Raw genomic sequence first — 19,881 nt, forward strand, 5'->3', positions numbered from 1 at the left:
CCAATGCAACCTTCTCATTATATTGTAATGCCCAATTTTTTAAAGGAGTAACTTTAAAAAAGAACCTCTCAAGTTATTACTTAGCATTTTCAATAGGTTAAATATTAGACCATACCCACTATTATTTATGCTCATGTTAAAGCGCATTGTTTAGTCATTGTATACTTAGCATTACCTTTTGTGAATAATGATGTAATGAGAATAAATCTGAAAAGGAATAACACAGATGGAAATGTAAATTTGACAGAAACTAGCCAAAATCTGCCCAACTAAATCCATCAAGATTGCAGTTTAAATTAGCCATTCAGATAACAATGACACATATGAAAAAAAGTTATGTCACTTGAACCCTGACTATTTAGTACACATTTATACATCTTACTTTGTATACTATTTTAATTTCAAAATAGATTTGTAAATAGCTTAAATGAAACAAGGAGTCCACTTCTGGCAGACGATTTTTAAAATCAGGTTGGATAGAAGTTTATTTTTGCGAATGGAATGCCTGAAATCTCATGCCATTACATTCACTAATGACACCCATACCTTTCAGGTTCATATTTAGAAATAGCTGCATGTGAATTATAGGAAACAAATTTCAAGACAGTGAAATCACACAAGATCACAAAAATTTAACATTTATTTTATTAAATATATAATACAATCACGGATCTAGATGCCACTATTCAAAGTAATCTGGTAAACAGTCAATTCATCTGTGCTAACAGTCCTTCTAGTTCTGGTCTAGCCTTGAAGCGGGCATGGAAATCAGCTTCAGTGTGCTGTGGAAACAATGAAAACCAAGTATTATCTGGAACATGTCTTATGGTCTTCAAACATCAAAACTTAACATTGTATTTTGGAAATCTAGAACATTAGCACCTTATCAAATAATATTTTGAAATAAGTATTTTTATAAGGAAACAAACATTCACAAATAAAAGAATTGTCGCAGCGCAGGACGAGCCTATTTGACCCCAAGAGTCAGAACTGATTCTCTGCAGTCTCATTCCAGTGTAACTCCCTTTTGAACACCATGTTTCTGCCACCCTTTCAGCCTTGTTAGCAATACTAAAGTCCATAGAATAAAATGGTAAGTGGCCACAAGAGTACAAAATTGTTTCAAAAAGAGAAAGAAATATTTGGGTAAGCACCTTTATTGTTAAGCTCGGAATGCATTAAGCCATGTTCAAATTGCTTATAGATCTAATATATTAAATCCAATATGGCAATGGGGATATTATTTATTCATAAAGTGTATTAAAGTAGTTTCCTTTCATGATATAAAACTATAAAGTATGGAGGGGGAGATGCCCTTGTTTAACTAGTAGGTAATGAATAAAACAAGAAGACTGGGTTGGACTTCAGCATCATGAATGTCAAGATGCAGATTAGCAAACTTAGAGGTTTGTTAAAGAGCAAGGAAAACAGCCTGCAAAATGACATCGACAGAAAGGAGATGGAGCTCAGTTTAATATTTCATGATAATGCCTCAGATCTGGCACACTGCAATGAATTGTTAACTGAGACCAAGTCCTGACATATAAACCATGAAAAAAAATCACATGATCTAATATAGATCAGCTCAATGCTATAAACAGCAGATGGATGCTAAAAGAACCATGTTATGAAATCTCTTGTAGAAGATTTTGTCCTCAGGGTGGGTATGTCTACATGTGCACATACTTATGTTTTCACCTTGATGCTCCCATTCAAAGACCCGCTTCCTAGATACTGTTCTTCAAATTATATAATATAAATCCTTCCAGAATTTTGTATATCCCGCTTTCTAATTGAACATGAGGAAGTATTTATTAAAAGTAGTCAAGAACATTCATCCCATTGTGTAAGGGAGAGAAGATGAAGTTCACTGGATTGAACTATCTGGGTTTTATTTTTAATTATTCCTTCTTAAAAGATAGGCAATACTGTAGAGCTATATTAATTTCCCAACCTGTGGGAATTAGGAGTCAACGACGTAATGAAGGATTGGAATCATGTATCATCTGGAGTACATGAAGTATCAAATTCCATTACCTCAAGGACATTGGCATGAATTTGCTTACCATCGCCTATAATAGCAAAGCACAGATCTACCTGCTGTGGCACTAGACTGCAGTTTTGCTATAAAAATTGAAAATGCAAGAAAGCAAAGTGTGCTGATTTAATACATACCCTGTACCTCTAATACCAAGTTCACACTACATAAAATTAGCTTGATTCAAAGTCACAACACATATTTTACATCACAAACTTGATAGTGTTTTTTTTTAAATGCTAAACTGTTTAACAATAAAATATTAAAAGAAATGTTTAAAGCTAATATTATTTCAGAAGGGGACAATGAGTGCTGAATGAGTTAACTGTTTAAACTAAGTGTTTCATTTCATCTTTACTGAGCAGTTACTATTTGCTCAGAAAACAATTACGATCTGTGCAAGTAGATTTGAGAGGAAACGTGAATAACACGTTTCATCTCAGATCTGCTCTTTCAACCCTCTGCTGTCTTTCCACATTTATAATGGTATTCAGATTGGCTGAAGCATTCCACTGTCCATCAGTGTAGTCTGAATGGTGGAAGCACCTTTGATGATCCACTTCGGAAACCCTGCACAGAAAGCTTCAACTGTTAGCAAAACCCTTGAAAATTTCAGCAGTTATTATAGCTCAGTATAATTTAATAGTTTAACTGTGTCTGATATTCAGAGAAACTTAAAACTATTAAAATCTTGGCAAATATTTTTAAAAATTAAGGTAATCTAAAGCAAATACATTAAACTAAATTAAAACCATAAAATACTCATCGTCCCCGTCAAATTCAAGCTCAATACCTCAGCAAAAATACTGGGAAACTCAAAAATATTGAGATTTTGCCACTGAAAACACAAGAGAGTGCAGTTGCTGGAATCACACAATCCTCTGGAGGAATTCAGCAGGTCAAGCAACATCATTAGGAAGAAATAAACTATCAATAGTTCAGGTTGAAACATTGCATCAGGACTGAGAGCAGAGAGGTGAGATGGCTAATGTAGAGAGAAGAGGATGAGGCAAGAAAGGATTCCCAGGAGACTGGTGGACTAAGGAGGGGTGTAAGAAAAGATTCCCAGGAGACTGGTGAACTAAGGAGGGGTTTAAGAAAGGATTCCCAGGAGACTGGTGGACTAAGGAGGGGTGTAAGAAAGGATTCCCAGGAGACTGGTGGACTAAGGAGGGGTTTAAGAAAGGATTCCCAGGAGACTGGTGGACTAAGGAGGGGTTTAAGAAAGGATTCCCAGGAGACTGGTGGACTAAAGAGGGGTGTAAGAAAGGATTCCCAGGAGACTGGTGGACTAAAGAGGGGTGTAAGAAAGGATTCCCAGGAGACTGGTGGACTAAAGAGGGGTGTAAGAAAGGATTCCCAGGAGACTGGTGGACTAAGGAGGGGTTTAAGAAAGGATTCCCAGGAGACTGGTGGACTAAGGAGGAGTGTAAGAAAGGATTCCCAGGAGACTGGTGGACTAAGGAGGAGTGTAAGAAAGGATTCCCAGGAGACTGGTGGACTAAAGAGGGGTGTAAGAAAGGATTCCCAGGAGACTGGTGGACTAAAGAGGGGTGTAAGAAAGGATTCCCAGGAGACTGGTGGACTAAGGAGGGGTGTAAGAAAGGATTCCCAGGAGACTGGTGGACTAAAGAGGGGTGTAAGAAAGGATTCCCAGGAGACTGGTGGACTAAGGAGGGGTGTAAGAAAGGATTCCCAGGAGACTGGTGGACTAAGGATGGGTGTAAGAAAGGATTCCCAGGAGACTGGTGGACTAAGGAGGAGAGTAAGAAAGGATTCCCAGGAGACTGGTGGACTAAGGAGGAGTGTAAGAAAAGATTCCCAGGAGACTGGTGGACTAAGGAGGAGTGTAAGAAAGGATTCCCAGGAGACTGGTGGACTAAGGAGGGGTGTAAGAAAGGATTCCCAGGAGACTGGTGGACTAAGGAGGGGTGTAAGAAAGGATTCCCAGGAGACTGGTGGACTAAGGAGGGGTTTAAGAAAGGATTCCCAGGAGACTGGTGGACTAAGGAGGGGTGTAAGAAAGGATTCCCAGGAGACTGGTGGACTAAGGAGGGGTGTAAGAAAGGATTCCCAGGAGACTGGTGGACTAAGGAGGGGTGTAAGAAAGGATTCCCAGGAGACTGGTGGACTAAAGAGGGGAGTAAGAAAGGATTCCCAGGAGACTGGTGGACTAAGGAGGGGTGTAAGAAAGGATTCCCAGGAGACTGGTGGACTAAAGAGGGGTGTAAGAAAGGATTCCCAGGAGACTGGTGGACTAAGGAGGGGTGTAAGAAAGGATTCCCAGGAGACTGGTGGACTAAGGAGGGGTGTAAGAAAAGATTCCCAGGAGACTGGTGGACTAAGGAGGGGTGTAAGAAAGGATTCCCAGGAGACTGGTGGACTAAGGAGGGGTGTAAGAAAGGATTCCCAGGAGACTGGTGGACTAAGGAGGGGTTTAAGAAAGGATTCCCAGGAGACTGGTGGACTAAGGAGGAGAGTAAGAAAGGATTCCCAGGAGACTGGTGGACTAAGGAGGGGTGTAAGAAAGGATTCCCAGGAGACTGGTGGACTAAGGAGGGGTGTAAGAAAGGATTCCCAGGAGACTGGTGGACTAAGGAGGAGAGTAAGAAAGGATTCCCAGTAGACTGGTGGACTAAGGAGGAGTGTAAGAAAAGATTCCCAGGAGACTGGTGGACTAAGGAGGGGTTTAAGAAAGGATTCCCAGGAGACTGGTGGACTAAGGAGGGGTTTAAGAAAGGATTCCCAGGAGACTGGTGGACTAAGGAGGGGTGTAAGAAAGGATTCCCAGGAGACTGGTGGACTAAGGAGGGGTGTAAGAAAGGATTCCCAGGAGACTGGTGGACTAAAGAGGGGTGTAAGAAAGGATTCCCAGGAGACTGGTGGACTAAAGAGGGGTGTAAGAAAGGATTCCCAGGAGACTGGTGGACTAAGGAGGGGTGTAAGAAAGGATTCCCAGGAGACTGGTGGACTAAGGAGGAGTGTAAGAAAGGATTCCCAGGAGACTGGTGGACTAAGGAGGAGTGTAAGAAAGGATTCCCAGGAGACTGGTGGACTAAAGAGGGGTGTAAGAAAGGATTCCCAGGAGACTGGTGGACTAAAGAGGGGTGTAAGAAAGGATTCCCAGGAGACTGGTGGACTAAAGAGGGGTGTAAGAAAGGATTCCCAGGAGACTGGTGGACTAAGGAGGGGTGTAAGAAAGGATTCCCAGGAGACTGGTGGACTAAGGAGGGGTGTAAGAAAAGATTCCCAGGAGACTGGTGGACTAAGGAGGGGTTTAAGAAAGGATTCCCAGGAGACTGGTGGACTAAGGAGGGGTGTAAGAAAGGATTCCCAGGAGACTGGTGGACTAAGGAGGGGTGTAAGAAAGGATTCCCAGGAGACTGGTGGACTAAGGAGGGGTTTAAGAAAGGATTCCCAGGAGACTGGTGGACTAAGGAGGAGAGTAAGAAAGGATTCCCAGGAGACTGGTGGACTAAGGAGGAGTGTAAGAAAAGATTCCCAGGAGACTGGTGGACTAAGGAGGAGTGTAAGAAAGGATTCCCAGGAGACTGGTGGACTAAGGAGGGGTGTAAGAAAGGATTCCCAGGAGACTGGTGGACTAAGGAGGGGTTTAAGAAAGGATTCCCAGGAGACTGGTGGACTAAGGAGGAGTGTAAGAAAAGATTCCCAGGAGACTGGTGGACTAAGGAGGGGTTTAAGAAAGGATTCCCAGGAGACTGGTGGACTAAGGAGGAGTGTAAGAAAAGATTCCCAGGAGACTGGTGGACTAAGGAGGGGTTTAAGAAAGGATTCCCAGGAGACTGGTGGACTAAGGAGGGGTGTAAGAAAGGATTCCCAGGAGACTGGTGGACTAAGGAAGGGTGTAAGAAAGGATTCTCAGGAGACTGGTGGACTAAGGAGGAGTGTAAGAAAGGATTCCCAGGAGACTGGTGGACTAAGGAGGGGTTTAAGAAAAGATTCCCAGGAGACTGGTGGACTAAGGAGGGGTGTAAGAAAGGATTCCCAGGAGACTGGTGGACTAAGGAGGTGTTTAAGAAAGGATTCCCAGGAGACTGGTGGACTAAGGAGGGGTGTAAGAAAGGATTCCCAGGAGACTGGTGGACTAAGGAGGGGTGTAAGAAAGTATTCCCAGGAGACTGGTGGACTAAGGAAGGGTGTAAGAAAAGATTCCCAGGAGACTGGTGGATTAAGGAAGGGTATAAGGTGACAGGCAGGGGAGCTGGAAGACTGCTGAGGCAGAGGGAGAGGAAAACAAAAAAAGATGGAGCAAGGTGGGGGGGAGGGGAGTGTGAAGATGGAAGACAGCTGCTCAAGGGAGATAAGCAGGAACACAAACTGCTACCAGAGCTGGATTCGGGTAGATAAAGATGGGAGAATCAGAGGGTCAGGAGGAGGACTGAGGGAGGAGGGTTATGTGTATCGCCCTGGTAAAGGTTTCACTGCTAATGTAATATTCTTTCTGTAGAAGCAATGTTCGGGTTATGATTAGAGATAATGGGTGCTGTGGAATGTGTGCCATCCAGTCAGGGGAGCAGGTTTTTTTTTGAGTACCTGACACTGGTGTGAACTGGTGGCTTGGTTTGGCAGGAGATGAAGAGAGATGATGCTGAACAGAACTGGTTGCAGGATTCGAACCGATGGGGGACTGTGATTCAATGGAACAAGCGGAGGTCAACTGAGAATCGGTGAATATGACTTTTGCAAAAGTTGAGCTTCAACTTGTGCACATTTGACTGTTTAACTCTAATGGACCCTTTTTGTTTTTTTTGCTTTCTTTTCCTTACTAACTCTTCAGTTAACATTCATAAATATGATTCCTTTAATCATATGCAGTGTGTTATTTATTTTTTGGCACCGAGTTGTAACAGGGTGGCAAATGACACAGCATTCACACAAACCGGGGTTTGGGGTGGGGAAGCCATCCCAATCTCACAGATTTGGCGGGACCAGAGTGTGTTCCCTAGATGTATGCAGCCCAAGGAAACTAGGGTTTGATACACAAAAGTGGAAAATTCAATATTCATGCCTTTGGGCAATGGACTACTCAGGCAGAAGTTCAGATGTTGCTCCTCTAGTTTGTTTTGGGTTTTTTCCTTCAGAGGAGAAGGTGAATAATGGCCAGGTCAGTGTGTGAATGGGGAGTTGAAATGGTCTGCAACTGAGTGCTCAGGACGACCACCGCAGACTGAGCATAGGTGTTTTGCAAAATGGTTCCTTGATCTGTGTTTGGTCTCACTGTTGTAGAGGAGTTCTTTCCTCCCACCAATGCTGCTCAACCCACTGAATCCTTCAGCAAGTTATGTGTTGCTCCAGAATTAGTTCCCGGGGTGCTATGAGCTCTATTTAAAGTTCTGAATCTGTCAATAAATTTGGAATTTCTGACTAATAATGTAAGTGCATAGTCCTGCAATTACTGCCTTTAAATGGCTAATGGCAGACAGTTGTCATGAGCCAGCAAGATAAGCCCCACTGTCAATATTCCTCTATCAAATACTACGTTCCTTATCCTTTACCTCTCTCCAGCAGGTATAAAGCTGAGGCACACCATTAATAACCTGGGACCTGTATTTCACAGCAACACCCAAATTCAGAACTTCCCATCCTTGCTTTCAAACTCTTCTCACTCTCTTGTCTTTTCCAGTTTTCACTGCTTCTCTGGGTCTGGCCTCAAACATCTAATGTTAATTGCCTCACAGTGGCAATTAATCTAACCTATAGATCTGGAATTCCCTCCCCAAACCTCCCTACTTCAGTATTTTTCCCACAAAACCTCTCTCTTTAAAAAGACTTCTGATGTTCTGTACATAATTATTGTGATTTGCTGTCAAATTATTTCATATAATGTTCCTGGAATGCAAACTGTGACAGTTTACTATATTATAGGCACCATACATATACAAATAGCAGATGAATTTTAATTTCTTCAGTATTACTGTAGTGTCACTTTTACATCATTTATTCCTTGCATATTGTGCACAGAAATTTAATTACACTTAGGACTTTTCCACTAGACTGGCATTTGATCAAACACAGAACGAAGGAGTCTTTTCCAATGGTAAGAATTATTATGTAAGTTAACAATTAATCATATATTTTCCTCCATAAGTAACAGATCCATAGAGCAAATGATTACTTAGAGGTGACAAGCAGAAAGCAGTCAACGTAGTATGCATAACATTTCAAAGGATCTTCAATAAGGTGTAATATTAAATATTTATGAAAAAGGTTAGGGCAGGTAAGTCAGGGACCAAGTGGTGGATTAAACAGAAAACATAAGAACATTTCTTGGATGGGCAGAAAGCAAAAAAAACTCTGCTCTGCTGAGAGCTGAAATGAAGATTCTATGGTTTACCTCATGCAGTAATGATTTTTGACTCAGTAATTGAATGCGTGATATCAAAATTTGATAATGATGCCCAATTGGGAATTAAGATGAGAATGATGAGAAATGCAACGAGTGCAATACTGAAATACTGATCTCATCGCTGTTTGGGTACATGGCAAACTCCCCGTGTTTTGGATCTGGACCATATGATTCCCGTTCTGCCTGGTGACAGACCATGCCATTGGATGGTTGATTGGTGACCTGTAACTGATGCTTCACATTTTCCAAATTTTTTCCAACAACCTTGGACATCAAATGCTCAGATGTGCTAGCCGTCAAGAGATCTTGCCTGCAGGCAAGCCTTCACATGGGAGCAACTCTTCTGCCTCCACGTATGCTTAAGGCAAAATATACCACCACAAAGCATCAGTTAAAGGCCATGCAATCAATCAGCGACATAATCTGCTCCCGACCTCACAAGTGAGTTTTCGTAATGATAACCAATCAGCTGATTGATAAGTATATAAAGGCCAAGCATTCGGAGGACACACCACAAATTAACATGGATGCATACGATAGAATGCTGTTTCTGAACTACAGTTCAGCATTCAGCACAATAATTCCCTGGACGTTCAGAGACCTCAGCCTGCACCCCACCGTGTGCAGCTGGATCCTAAATTTCCTATTGGATCGTTGATAGGTGGTAAGGATGGGCTCCCTCACCTCTGCCCCTCTGACCCTCAATACAGGTGCCCCCCAGGGTTGTGTCCCGAGTCCGTTCCTCTACTCCCTGTACACTGTGCTGCCACACACAGCTCCAACCTGCTGATCAAATTCACAGATGACACGACTTTGATCAGCCTTATTTCTAGTGGTGATGAGATAGCCCACAGAAGAGAGGCTGACACTCTGCCAGAATGGTGCCAAGATAACAACCTCTTTCTCAATGTCCATAAATCAAAAGAACTGATTGTGGAATACAGGAGGAATGGAGACAGGCTCGCTCCGATCAAAATCAATAGGTCTGTAGTTGAGAAGGTGAGTAGTTTCAAGTTCCTTATTATACAGATCACTGAACATCTCACCTGGACTGTGCACACTGGCTTTGTGGCAAAAAAAAAGCACAACAGTGTCTGTTCCACCTTAGACAACTGAATAAGTTCAGCATGAGCCCCCAAATCCTCAAGACCTTCTACAAGGGCACCATTGAGAGTACAGTCGGCCCTCCTTATCTGCAGATTCTGCATGCGCGGATTGAACCAACCACGGATCAGGAAAACCCAGAAGTTCTCTCTCCAGCACTCGTTGTCTGAGCATGTACAGACTATTTTTTCTTGTCAATATTCCCTAAACAATACAGTATAACAACTATTTACATTGTATTAGGTACTACAAGTAATCTAGATGATTTAAAAGTACAGGCAGTCCCCGGGTTATGAAGGAGTCTTTAAGTTGGATTTGAAGTCAAAACAGGTACATCCGGTATTATTTAGTGTCAGTTAGTCAAACATTTTTCTTAGTATATAGTATATATTTTATTTTTCTCTGCATATAAAACTTAAGAAGCACACGTATTTCAATAACTAAACCACTGCGTTGCTTAGTAATAATTGTAGCTTTCATCAGGGCAGGGCTTTTCACAGGCTCCATTAAAATTGTTCCGATTGTTGACCGGCTGTAGCCTAACATTTTTCTAATGACCGATGGCGTTTCACCTCTTTCTGATCGCTTTATTACTTCCACCTTATTTTCAATCGTGATTGTGATTATTTTCGTGGACAGAAACATTGCGGATTCAGAGCTGCGCCGGGTCCTAAAGACCACCGCACTGAGACAGGTGCTTGAGCATCCACGATGTTTGGTATCCGCGGGGGGTCCCGGAAGCAATCCCCCGCGGATAAGGAGGGCCAACTGTATACTGACTGGCTATATCACTGCCTGCTATGGAAAAGGCACCAACCTTGATCGCTGGGAACTGCAGAGAGCCCAGTGCATCTGTGGATGTGAATTTCCTTCCAATGAGGATATTTACAGCAGTAGGTGCATAAAGAAGGCCTGGAAGATCATCAGGGGCACCAGTCACCCCAACCATAAACTGTTTCAGCGGCTTCTGTCTGGCAAATGGTACCGCAGCATTAACGCCAGGACCAGCAGGCTATGGGACAGCTTCTTTCTACAAGCTTAAAAATTCACATGTCTGTATTCTATTCTCATATGGTGATTAAAAGTTTGCAAATGAGTTGCCAAGATCAGAGAACAATTCAACCCAACAATCAACCATCCAAGCTACACATTTTCCAAATTATTACTAATACAAATGTTGAGAATTTCGTTCTGATAGAATTTACGATCATAATTCTTAATTCCAGGTAATTAATTAGATTTTATCTTTCTGTCTTCACACTTTTAAATCTCATCACTTTATTTTTGTTGGGTTTAACTTAACTTTTTTATTCCCCATTCTTATTATTATTGCAGGATTCATTTATCTGCAATTTTTAAGTTAATGTATATGCAACAGATGAATCAAACGATGATCACAAAGAGAATGAAGAAGCCAAACACAATCAAATCGGGGGACTTGTAAAAAATACACATCCATGACAACTATATTTTAACAAATTGTGTCAAGGCACTTCACAGCAGCTTTATCACCAAGTGATAATGAGCCATATAATGAGATGTTGATGAAGTTGGCCAAATGAAGAAAAAGATATAGGTTTAGGGAGAGAATTCTGCTGCATACCATTTTTACAAATACAAACACCAGTATTTAGTAGTAAAATAATCAGATTTTGAGACACTCAATATACCACAAATGCAGAAACATATTTTTAAGGGGTTCTAAATCCAGAAGAGGGTACATAATTAATAGCAGGACCCTGAAAGGATTTGAAGATAAGGATAAGAGATAACAAAGTGAGAAAAGGACAGAAGCATCAAGAGGAATGGGATGATGTAAGTTCAAGGCAGCAGATCCTGTTTTGGGGATAGAATGAAAGATGTTATATTCAAGTGGAATGGACTGGGAACCCAGTCCATTTCTTGGTGTTCACCTGGCGGAGAATCTCACCTGGTCCCTCAACACCAGCTCCATAGCAAAGAAAGCCTAGCAGCGTCTCTACTTTCTGCAAAGGCTGAGGAAAGTCCATCTCCCACCTCCCCCCCCCCCCCCCCCCCCCCCCCGCCAATCCTCATCACATTCTACAGGGGTTGTATTGAGAGCATCCTGAGCAGCTGCATCACTGCCTGGTTCGGAAATTGCACCATCTCGGATCGCAAGACTCTACAGCGGATAGTGAGGTCAGCTGAGAAGATCATTGGGGTCTCTCTTCCCGCCATCACGGACATTTACACTACGTGCTGCATCCGTAAAGGAAACAGCATTATGAAGGACCCCATGCACCCCTCATACAATTTCTTCTCCCTCCTGCCGTTTGGGAAAAGGCTCTGAAGCATTTGGGCTCTCACGACCAGACTATGTAACAGTTTCTTCCCCCAAGCTATCGGACTCCTCAATACCCACAGCCTGGACTGACACCTTGCCCTATTGTCCTGTTTATTATTTATTGTAATGTCTGCACTGTTTTTGTGCACCTTACACAGTTCTGTGTAGGTCTGTAGTCTAGTGTAGCTTTCTCTGTGTTTTTTTTTACGTAGTTCAGTCTAGTTTTTGTACTGTATCATGTAACACCATGGTCCTGAAAAATGTTGTCTCATTTTTACTATGTACTATACCAGCAGTTATGGTCAAAATGACAATAAAAGTGACTTGACTTGACTTGGAATGGCCTAGAGACAAGAAACCAATGTTCGACAAGGTGAAAATGGAAACAGGGGGTATAAATGACCAGTCGTATGCTTATCTTTGGGTCAAATATAATATCAAGATTACTATATTCTGGTTACATGTTAAGTAGTACTGGGTGAGACATGAAATCATCAGGTGTTTACAGAGTTGAAGTCGAAACCAAAGATGATAGTTTTGGTCTTATATATTGGAGGTAGAGAGGGTGATGGGCCTTGATGTTATTAGAAGAATAATCTGGTGATATTAACAGATTTATGGTCCCCTGCACTAGAGCAAAAACAAATAGGATGACTGATTGTACTTAAAGCCAAAGTCAAAATACTACAGCAGGACGGCAAGAAAGAAGGTCAACTTGAAATTATATACTTCGGCTCAGCCAAGAGAAATAATATTCCACTTCACACATCTGCTGGTTCTGACTGGCTGGTTTAAAGCTCCAGTAGTCAAGATCTGATTGTTTTTCTCAATAGCATGGAAACTAGGAATAAACACCTTCTGGGAATATCAGCATGAAAAGCAAACAAAATAAAAGAGCAACAAAGATGACTGTGTTAGATTATAAACACAGAGGAAGAAAAAAAATTGCTTATAACTTGAATTACAAAATTAAATGAAGAATTACACATGCCTGTACAATTATTAGCACCTAGTCATTCTTCTGTTTTATTTTATTTACGATCTTGTTTCACCCAGTCAAGAGCACAAAAATAACTTGCCCAACCTAAGGAATTAATAAATAGGGGAATGTGGGAACAATGTGTCAAAATATAATTCAAACTAGCGGGGGTTTGACAGTCCGTGTTTGCACTGGAATTATGCTACATTAGGCTAAATCAGCCAAACTCTGTGCTATTTGTGCAGAAAATATGTTGATTAGTTCTATAAACATCTTTGACTCCTGGTTGTTTTGCTTTCTTCCTTAAAGTAGAGATACAACACAAAAGGAAACAACATATGTGCTTGGAGGTTAATTGGACTACGCTGTGAAAATGTTCAACATGATCAGCTTTGACACTTACTTCCTTGATGCACAGACGCACACCTTCTGGCTGATTAGTTTGGAGGACTTCCACAACAATTGGGACGAGAATTGAGCTCAAACCACTAACCTAAAAACATAAAGCACAATAAACACTGTTCGCATTTACTTTGTACAATATTAAAATAACCATGGCACATTGCAAGGTCCTTTGAAACATAAAGAACATTCTAGGCTTGGTTTAATCACTTAGCACATATAAAATAAACTCACATAGACTACTGGCTACCAAATAAACTATCGTGTTGGAAAGTAGTGCTAAGGTTCAAAGATTCGCTGCTTGTATTTTCATGGGAAAATATGTGTCAGTGAAGCAGGTAACCTGGATACGAGATAAATGGGAACTGGATGTCAAAAGCCATCCCACATCCAGGCACAGCAGTCCACAAAGCAAACACTGTTTACAAATAAAGGACATACCAAAGGAAGTCATGCTGAGGCATACATAGTGTCATCTAAGTGGTACAGAATATTCAACTGAGTACATTAAATTCATTTTTAGTGTCAGAGATATAGTACTTGGAGAGTTCTACTCATTTCTACATTTATTAAACTGTGAGCACAGGCTAAGGAGATTACAAAAACAACTGAAAAATAGAAATGAATTATAGGCACATGGGATTGATTATAACAGTGATCAAATGGTACACATTGATTATTACACTTGTATCCATAAGGTTTTTTGTGGCAACCTACAATAAGCTGTAGTCTATCTCTTTTATCGGGGTCAGACCTGTACAAAAGGGTCAAGCAACAATATGCCCCTTTTAATCATGCAAACTGAAAAACCTTCACCCAGGCATGTGGAAGTGAAGTCAGGAAACTACATTTGGATACAGGTAGTCGCCGAATTTAGAACAACCTGTACTTATGAACCGAGGAAGGAGAACGCCGTACACCATTTTAAGTTGGATTGCGACGCCATCCACAATTTTAAGTCTTTGCCTTTGACACTGTGTTGAGTGTGTAACTTTGTATTTGGCTTAAATTTTTCTTAGCAAGATTCACCCTGAACACCCCCCTCACCACCTTTTCTGGTCGGCTGGTGGCACAGTGAGGTCAGCTCCGGACTTGAGTACAGAGATTCCGGAGTTTGATCCAGTGACAGACCACTCCTGAGCACGCTCTCCATCCGTGTCTGGTTGATGTCGAGCTCACAACTCGACTTCATATAAAAAAAAACACTGCCACACTCCGGTTTAAATTCCCACACAGAATATCGTGGAGGATCGCCCGCAGTGTTTCTGTTGACGGGAAGTGATCACGATTGAAAATGAAGTGGAAATAATAAAGCAATTGGAAAGAGGTGAAACGTCATCAGTCATTGGAAAAGCGTTAGGCTACAGTCGGTCAACAATCGGAACAATTTTAAAGGATAAAAGGATAAAGTGAGAATAATGGAGCATGTGAATGGCCCTGCCCCAATGAAAGCTACAATTATTACTAAGCAACGCAGTGGTTTATTATTGGAATAAATACGTTTCTTAAGTGTTTTATATGCATAGAAATGTAAAATATATACTATATACTAAGACAAACGTTTGACTAACTGACTCTAAATAATACCGGATGTACTTGTTCTGCCTTACATACAAATCTGACTTAAAGACGGACTCAGGAACGGAACTCATTTGTAACCTGGGGCTGCCTGTATCTTAATTCAGTTCAATATCATAAAAGCAAAATAAACAAAGAGTACTTAGTGTGTTAAGAATTGTATTAAAAATCTGAAGGAACAAGCCTCACCAGTTCTGGGGGGAAAAATGGATTGTTTAGTAGTAATTAAGACTTATAAAGCTGTTAAAATCCACTTATATTGAACTAAATGACCACTGGTAGTTTCACACTGTTTATACAGCAAAATCCTGGCTACTGAATATAGTCCTGGAATGAGCAAGACGCAAAAATCCTGGAATTCATATTAAAAAGGGATGATGAAATGAAGTATGAAGCACTATTGACAATGTGGGTGGAGCAATTGGAAGTGGCCAAGAAACCTCGATTACTCTTATTATTTTTCTAATCAGCACAGTAAAGGCGCTCTGGCCCATGATGTCGTGTCGATCTTTTAACATACTCAAAGATCAACTTAATGCTTCTCCCCAACATATCCTACTATTTTTCTATCATCCATGTGCCGATCGACATCCTGCTAAAATTTCCTTCATTCACCCTAAATGCAAGACCCTTGGTATCAGCCAATGCTGCACTGGGAAGAAGATGCCCCTTAAAATCTTGAACACCTCTATCAAATCAACCTCTCACCCTCCTCCTCTCCAAAGAGAAAAGCCCTAGCTCGCTCAAACTTCCCTCATAAAACAAGCCCACTAATCCAGGCTGCATCCTGGTAAATCTCTGTGGTCTCTCAAAAGGTTTCTCATCTTTCCTATAATGAAATGATCAGAACTGAACATAATACTCCAAGTGTGGTCTAACCAGAGTTTTATAGAGCTGCAATGTTACCTTGCGGCTCTTGAACTCAATTTCCCAAGTAACGAAGACTAGTACACCATATGTCTTCTGAACCACTCTATCAACTTCCGTGGCAACTTTAAAGACTATGGACATGAACCCCAAGATCCCACTGTTGCTCTACACAGCTAAGAATCTGCCATTAACCTTGTACTCTGCCTTCAAGTTCAGCTTTCCAGGTGTATCACGGCACACTTTTCCAAGCTGAACTCCATCTGCCACTTCTCGGCCCAGCTCTGCATCTTATCAATATCCTGTTGTAACCTATGACAACCTTCTACATTATCCAAAACACCGACAACCTTTGTGAAATTTGCACTTTCACCTCCTCATCCAAGTCATTTATAAAAATCACAAAGAGCAGGGTCCCAGAACAGATCCCTGGAGAACACAACTGGTCACCAACCTGCAGGCAGAATACACTCACTCTACGACCATCTTCTGCTTCTGTGGGTGCCACACACTAATACAATTTGTTTTGTCACTTCTTCAAAGAATTCAATCAGACTCATGAGGCATAACCTGACCCTCAGAGAGTCATGCCGACTATCCCTAATCAGACTACATTCCTATAAAAGCTTTTAAGTCCTTTCTCTAAGAATCCTTTCCATTGGTTTGCCCACCACTGGTGTAAGACTCACTGGTCTATAATTCTCAGGATTATCTCTATTACCACTCTTGAACAAAGAAGTGACATTTGTTGCCACACTCTAATCCTCTGGCACGATTCCTGTGACCAAGGATAATCACCTTTCAGCAATCTCTTTCCCTGTTGTAATCCGAACTGAATATATTTAATATATTATATCACAATAAATAAATACTCTTTTTTAGTTGGAAATAAAGTCAGATTTTGTAGTTTCATCTTTAAAGTACAGACATATTGTCTCTACAATCTGTAGCCATTGCTTTAAGAATGATAAAATTTGCATTTGGAACTAATTTGAAATGAATGTGTTACCATGTAATAAAACTGAATACTTCAAATATTTCTAGGAGACTATGAAAATTAAAGAAAGAGAAAGTTTTTCTATTTGTCAATGTGACAATGAGTTGAAAGATTAGCTTTATTTGTCACAGATCATATAGTGAAAAGCATTGTTTCGTGTCAACATCCAACATGGTCTGAAATGTGTTAGGGGCAGCCCACGAGTGTCGTCATGCTTCTGACTTGTCAACACGGCACGCCCACAACTTACTAACTTGTACATCTTTGGAATGTTGGAAGAATCTGGAGCACCAGCAGGAAACTCATGTGGTCAAGAAGAACATAAAGAGTGTTTTTTTTACATACAGCATTGGGAATTGAATCCCAATCTTACAGCTGGCGCTGTAAAGCATTACACTAACTGTTACACTACTGTGTTGCCCAGTTGTTAGACAAATCCCTATTTGCAGTTTTCCAAAGGAGTACACTCCATATCTGCAACGCCAGCTATTTCCTCATAAGAAGTTAATAAAAAGTTCATGATATTCTGCTGAACCCACAGAGAGCTTGGAAGTATCAATAACATAGCTTGGGAGAGGGCCACAGCCTTGTTTGGAGGCTTGTGTGCCTCAATGATCCCAAAATCTATGTTGGCTGGTGTCAGGGCTTTATCCTTTAGCCCTTGGTTGGGTCGTCCATGTCAAACAAGTCAAAGGGCAGAGACAAAACTAAGAGTGGTCCACCAGTCCTCCAGGTTCAAGGGTTCAGCACAGGGCTAACAACCCTGCCTGGTAAAACAAAACTGTTATGGAAACAACTACATCAGAGTGTGACGGCATTCGAGTCTCCTACGGGACTTGAATGACTGACAGTAGTGAAAGCTGAGCTACTGACACAATGAAGGAAGCCCTGAACATCACCAGAGATAGAAGACTTTCACTGATGTCCGAAACACCAGCAGTGTACTGGACAGTAGAGATCTTATTTGCCAAAAAAGATGGCTTGCACAGGTAATTTTTAAATAAAATGTTCATGATATTTTTAGTTATAACATACACACCTGTACAATTCTCTCATGGGTGAGAATAACAGCTTCAACATTCATCTTAGTGCCTTGTTCCTGTAACAGTGAGATCTCAGTGGATTTGGTGGGCATTGCATAGCTGTGGAAAAGAAATGCATAAACATTACCATCTATTACTTTAACATTTCAATAAAATTACACATTAAAAGTAATAGTAAACTGGATATGAAGACTGATATTATTATTTGAATTATTTTGTGTAAGAAAACCAATTGTGCAATTAATGCAGAATTTGTGCTTTCTGTTTACATAACAAGACTGCAGGGTAACTTTCACTGAGTTGTTAAAAAAACCTTTTAAGAATTACTTGATACTCTCACTCAGTTTACTTGCAATTCTATCATAAAATATGTCAAGCACCTTTGTCCCGCATTTACTGCTATTTTTCTGAACCACGTGATGAAACTCTGCTTTTTATGTCCTAAATCCATCTCTTGCCTTCTGGAAATCCAGGTAAATAATATGCATCTGTTCCCCTCTATCCACTGCGCTAGTTATATCCTCAAAGAACTCCAGTAAGTTTGTCAAACAGAACCTGCCTTTGCTGAATCCATGCTGCGTCTGCCTGATGGATCCATTTCTTTCCAGATACCTCAATATTTCTTCTTTAATGATAGCTTCAAGCCTTTTCCCAACTACAGATGTTAAACTAACTGGCCTATAGATATCTGTCTTTTGTCTACATCCTTTTTTTGAACAATGGCATGACATTCACCATTTTCCAATCAGCTGGGACCTGCCCAAAGTCCAGAGAATTTTGGTAAATCACCAAAGCCTCTACTATAACTTCTGCCACTTCTTTCAGTATCCTGAGATACATTCCATCAGGAACATGGGACTTATCTATCTTCAGGCCCACAAGTTTGCTCAACACTACCTCTTTAGTGATAGCTATTGTATCGAGGTTCTCACCTCCCATCACATCTATACCATTTCTCTTTGGCATGTTAGACACGTCCTCTACCATGACAACCGACACAAAATAGTCATTCAAAGCCTCTGCCATTTCTTCATTACCCAATATCAATTCTCCTTCTCACCCTCCAAGGGACCTACATTCACTTTAGCCACCCTTTTCCACTTTATATAATGACAAAAACTTTTACTATCCATTTTTATATTTTGTGCTAGTTTATTTTTATAATCTATCCTCCCTTTCTTTATTGCTCGCTTAGTGGTCCTTTGTTGCTTTTTACAGTTTTCCTTGTTTTCCAGTTTCCCACTACTCTTGGTGACTTTGTATGCACGAGCTTTTAGTTTGATGCCTTCTTTTATTTCCTTAGTTATCCAAGGCTGGCTCTCCCCACCCTTACTGTCCTTGCTTTTAACCGGAATATACTTTTGCTCAGCACCGTGAAAATTCTCTTTGAAAGTCTTCCACTATTCCTCAACCGTCCCACCATATAGCTTGTGTTTCCAGTCCACACTAGCCAAATCCTCCCTCATCCCATTGTAGTCTCCATTGTTTAGGCATAATACACTGGTTTTAGATCAAACTATTGCACCCTCCATTTGTAGCAGAAACTCAATCATTCTGTGATCGCTTTCCAAGAGGATCCCCAACTACAAGATCACTAGTTTTACCTGCCTGATTGCACAGGACCAGAGCTACGATAGCACGTTCCCTTGTAGGTTTAGTAACATGCTGTTTTCATCTCTTTAATCAATTCTTTGCTCACTCTCCATAATCTTTGATATTTCTTTGAATAATTACATGTTAAAAGCAATATAGATACAAATTATGTCCACTGCAGATGACTAGTGTCCATTTGGTGTTCTTTGCTACCTTTCCTCTACTTTGATCTTCAGTTGGTTGCAGAACCTGTGGATGTATTGACTGTAGTGCTCCACAAGTGTCATGTCATGGCCAGTGATCTGGATATTTAGGACACCATATTCTGTGTCAGTGCCCGCTTTGAGCTGCTTCATTTGTAGCTTCTCTTTTTTTTTCCGTGGCTGATGGGGAAAAAAATGAATTTTTAGACTAATATTCACTGAAACATTATGCCAATCAGATTTGTTGTAGCCTACTGTAAAAAAACTGTGGCAGAACACACCAAATCTCCGACTGCTAGAACTATTATTCAATAAAGATCCAGCCATTTCTTGATGTACAAGTCAATAGTATTCAGGAAAGCGCCTTTAGTATGTAGCTGAAAATGCATAACTAATGTTTTGCAA

At 40.9% G+C, this 19,881-nt stretch overlaps 1 protein-coding gene across 1 annotated transcript in view; it reads right to left on the reverse strand.

Annotated features, from left to right (window-relative positions):
* Positions 1 to 627: 627 nt before the first annotated feature.
* The window catches only part of mrpl48 (mitochondrial ribosomal protein L48), a 43,847-nt gene continuing 24,593 nt past the window's right edge, over positions 628 to 19,881 (reverse strand). The window contains exons 5-8 of the mRNA XM_059963943.1: positions 19,487 to 19,656; positions 17,677 to 17,779; positions 13,197 to 13,286; positions 628 to 782 (exon numbers count right to left, since the gene is read on the reverse strand). Of these exons, the coding sequence (XP_059819926.1) occupies positions 708 to 782; positions 13,197 to 13,286; positions 17,677 to 17,779; positions 19,487 to 19,656 (438 nt within the window). The 3' untranslated portion in view covers positions 628 to 707. The remainder of the gene's footprint in view (positions 783 to 13,196; positions 13,287 to 17,676; positions 17,780 to 19,486; positions 19,657 to 19,881) is intronic.

This window comes from Hypanus sabinus, chromosome 3 (assembly GCF_030144855.1).
Source record: "Hypanus sabinus isolate sHypSab1 chromosome 3, sHypSab1.hap1, whole genome shotgun sequence".
Classification (NCBI taxonomy): Eukaryota; Metazoa; Chordata; class Chondrichthyes; order Myliobatiformes; family Dasyatidae; genus Hypanus; species Hypanus sabinus.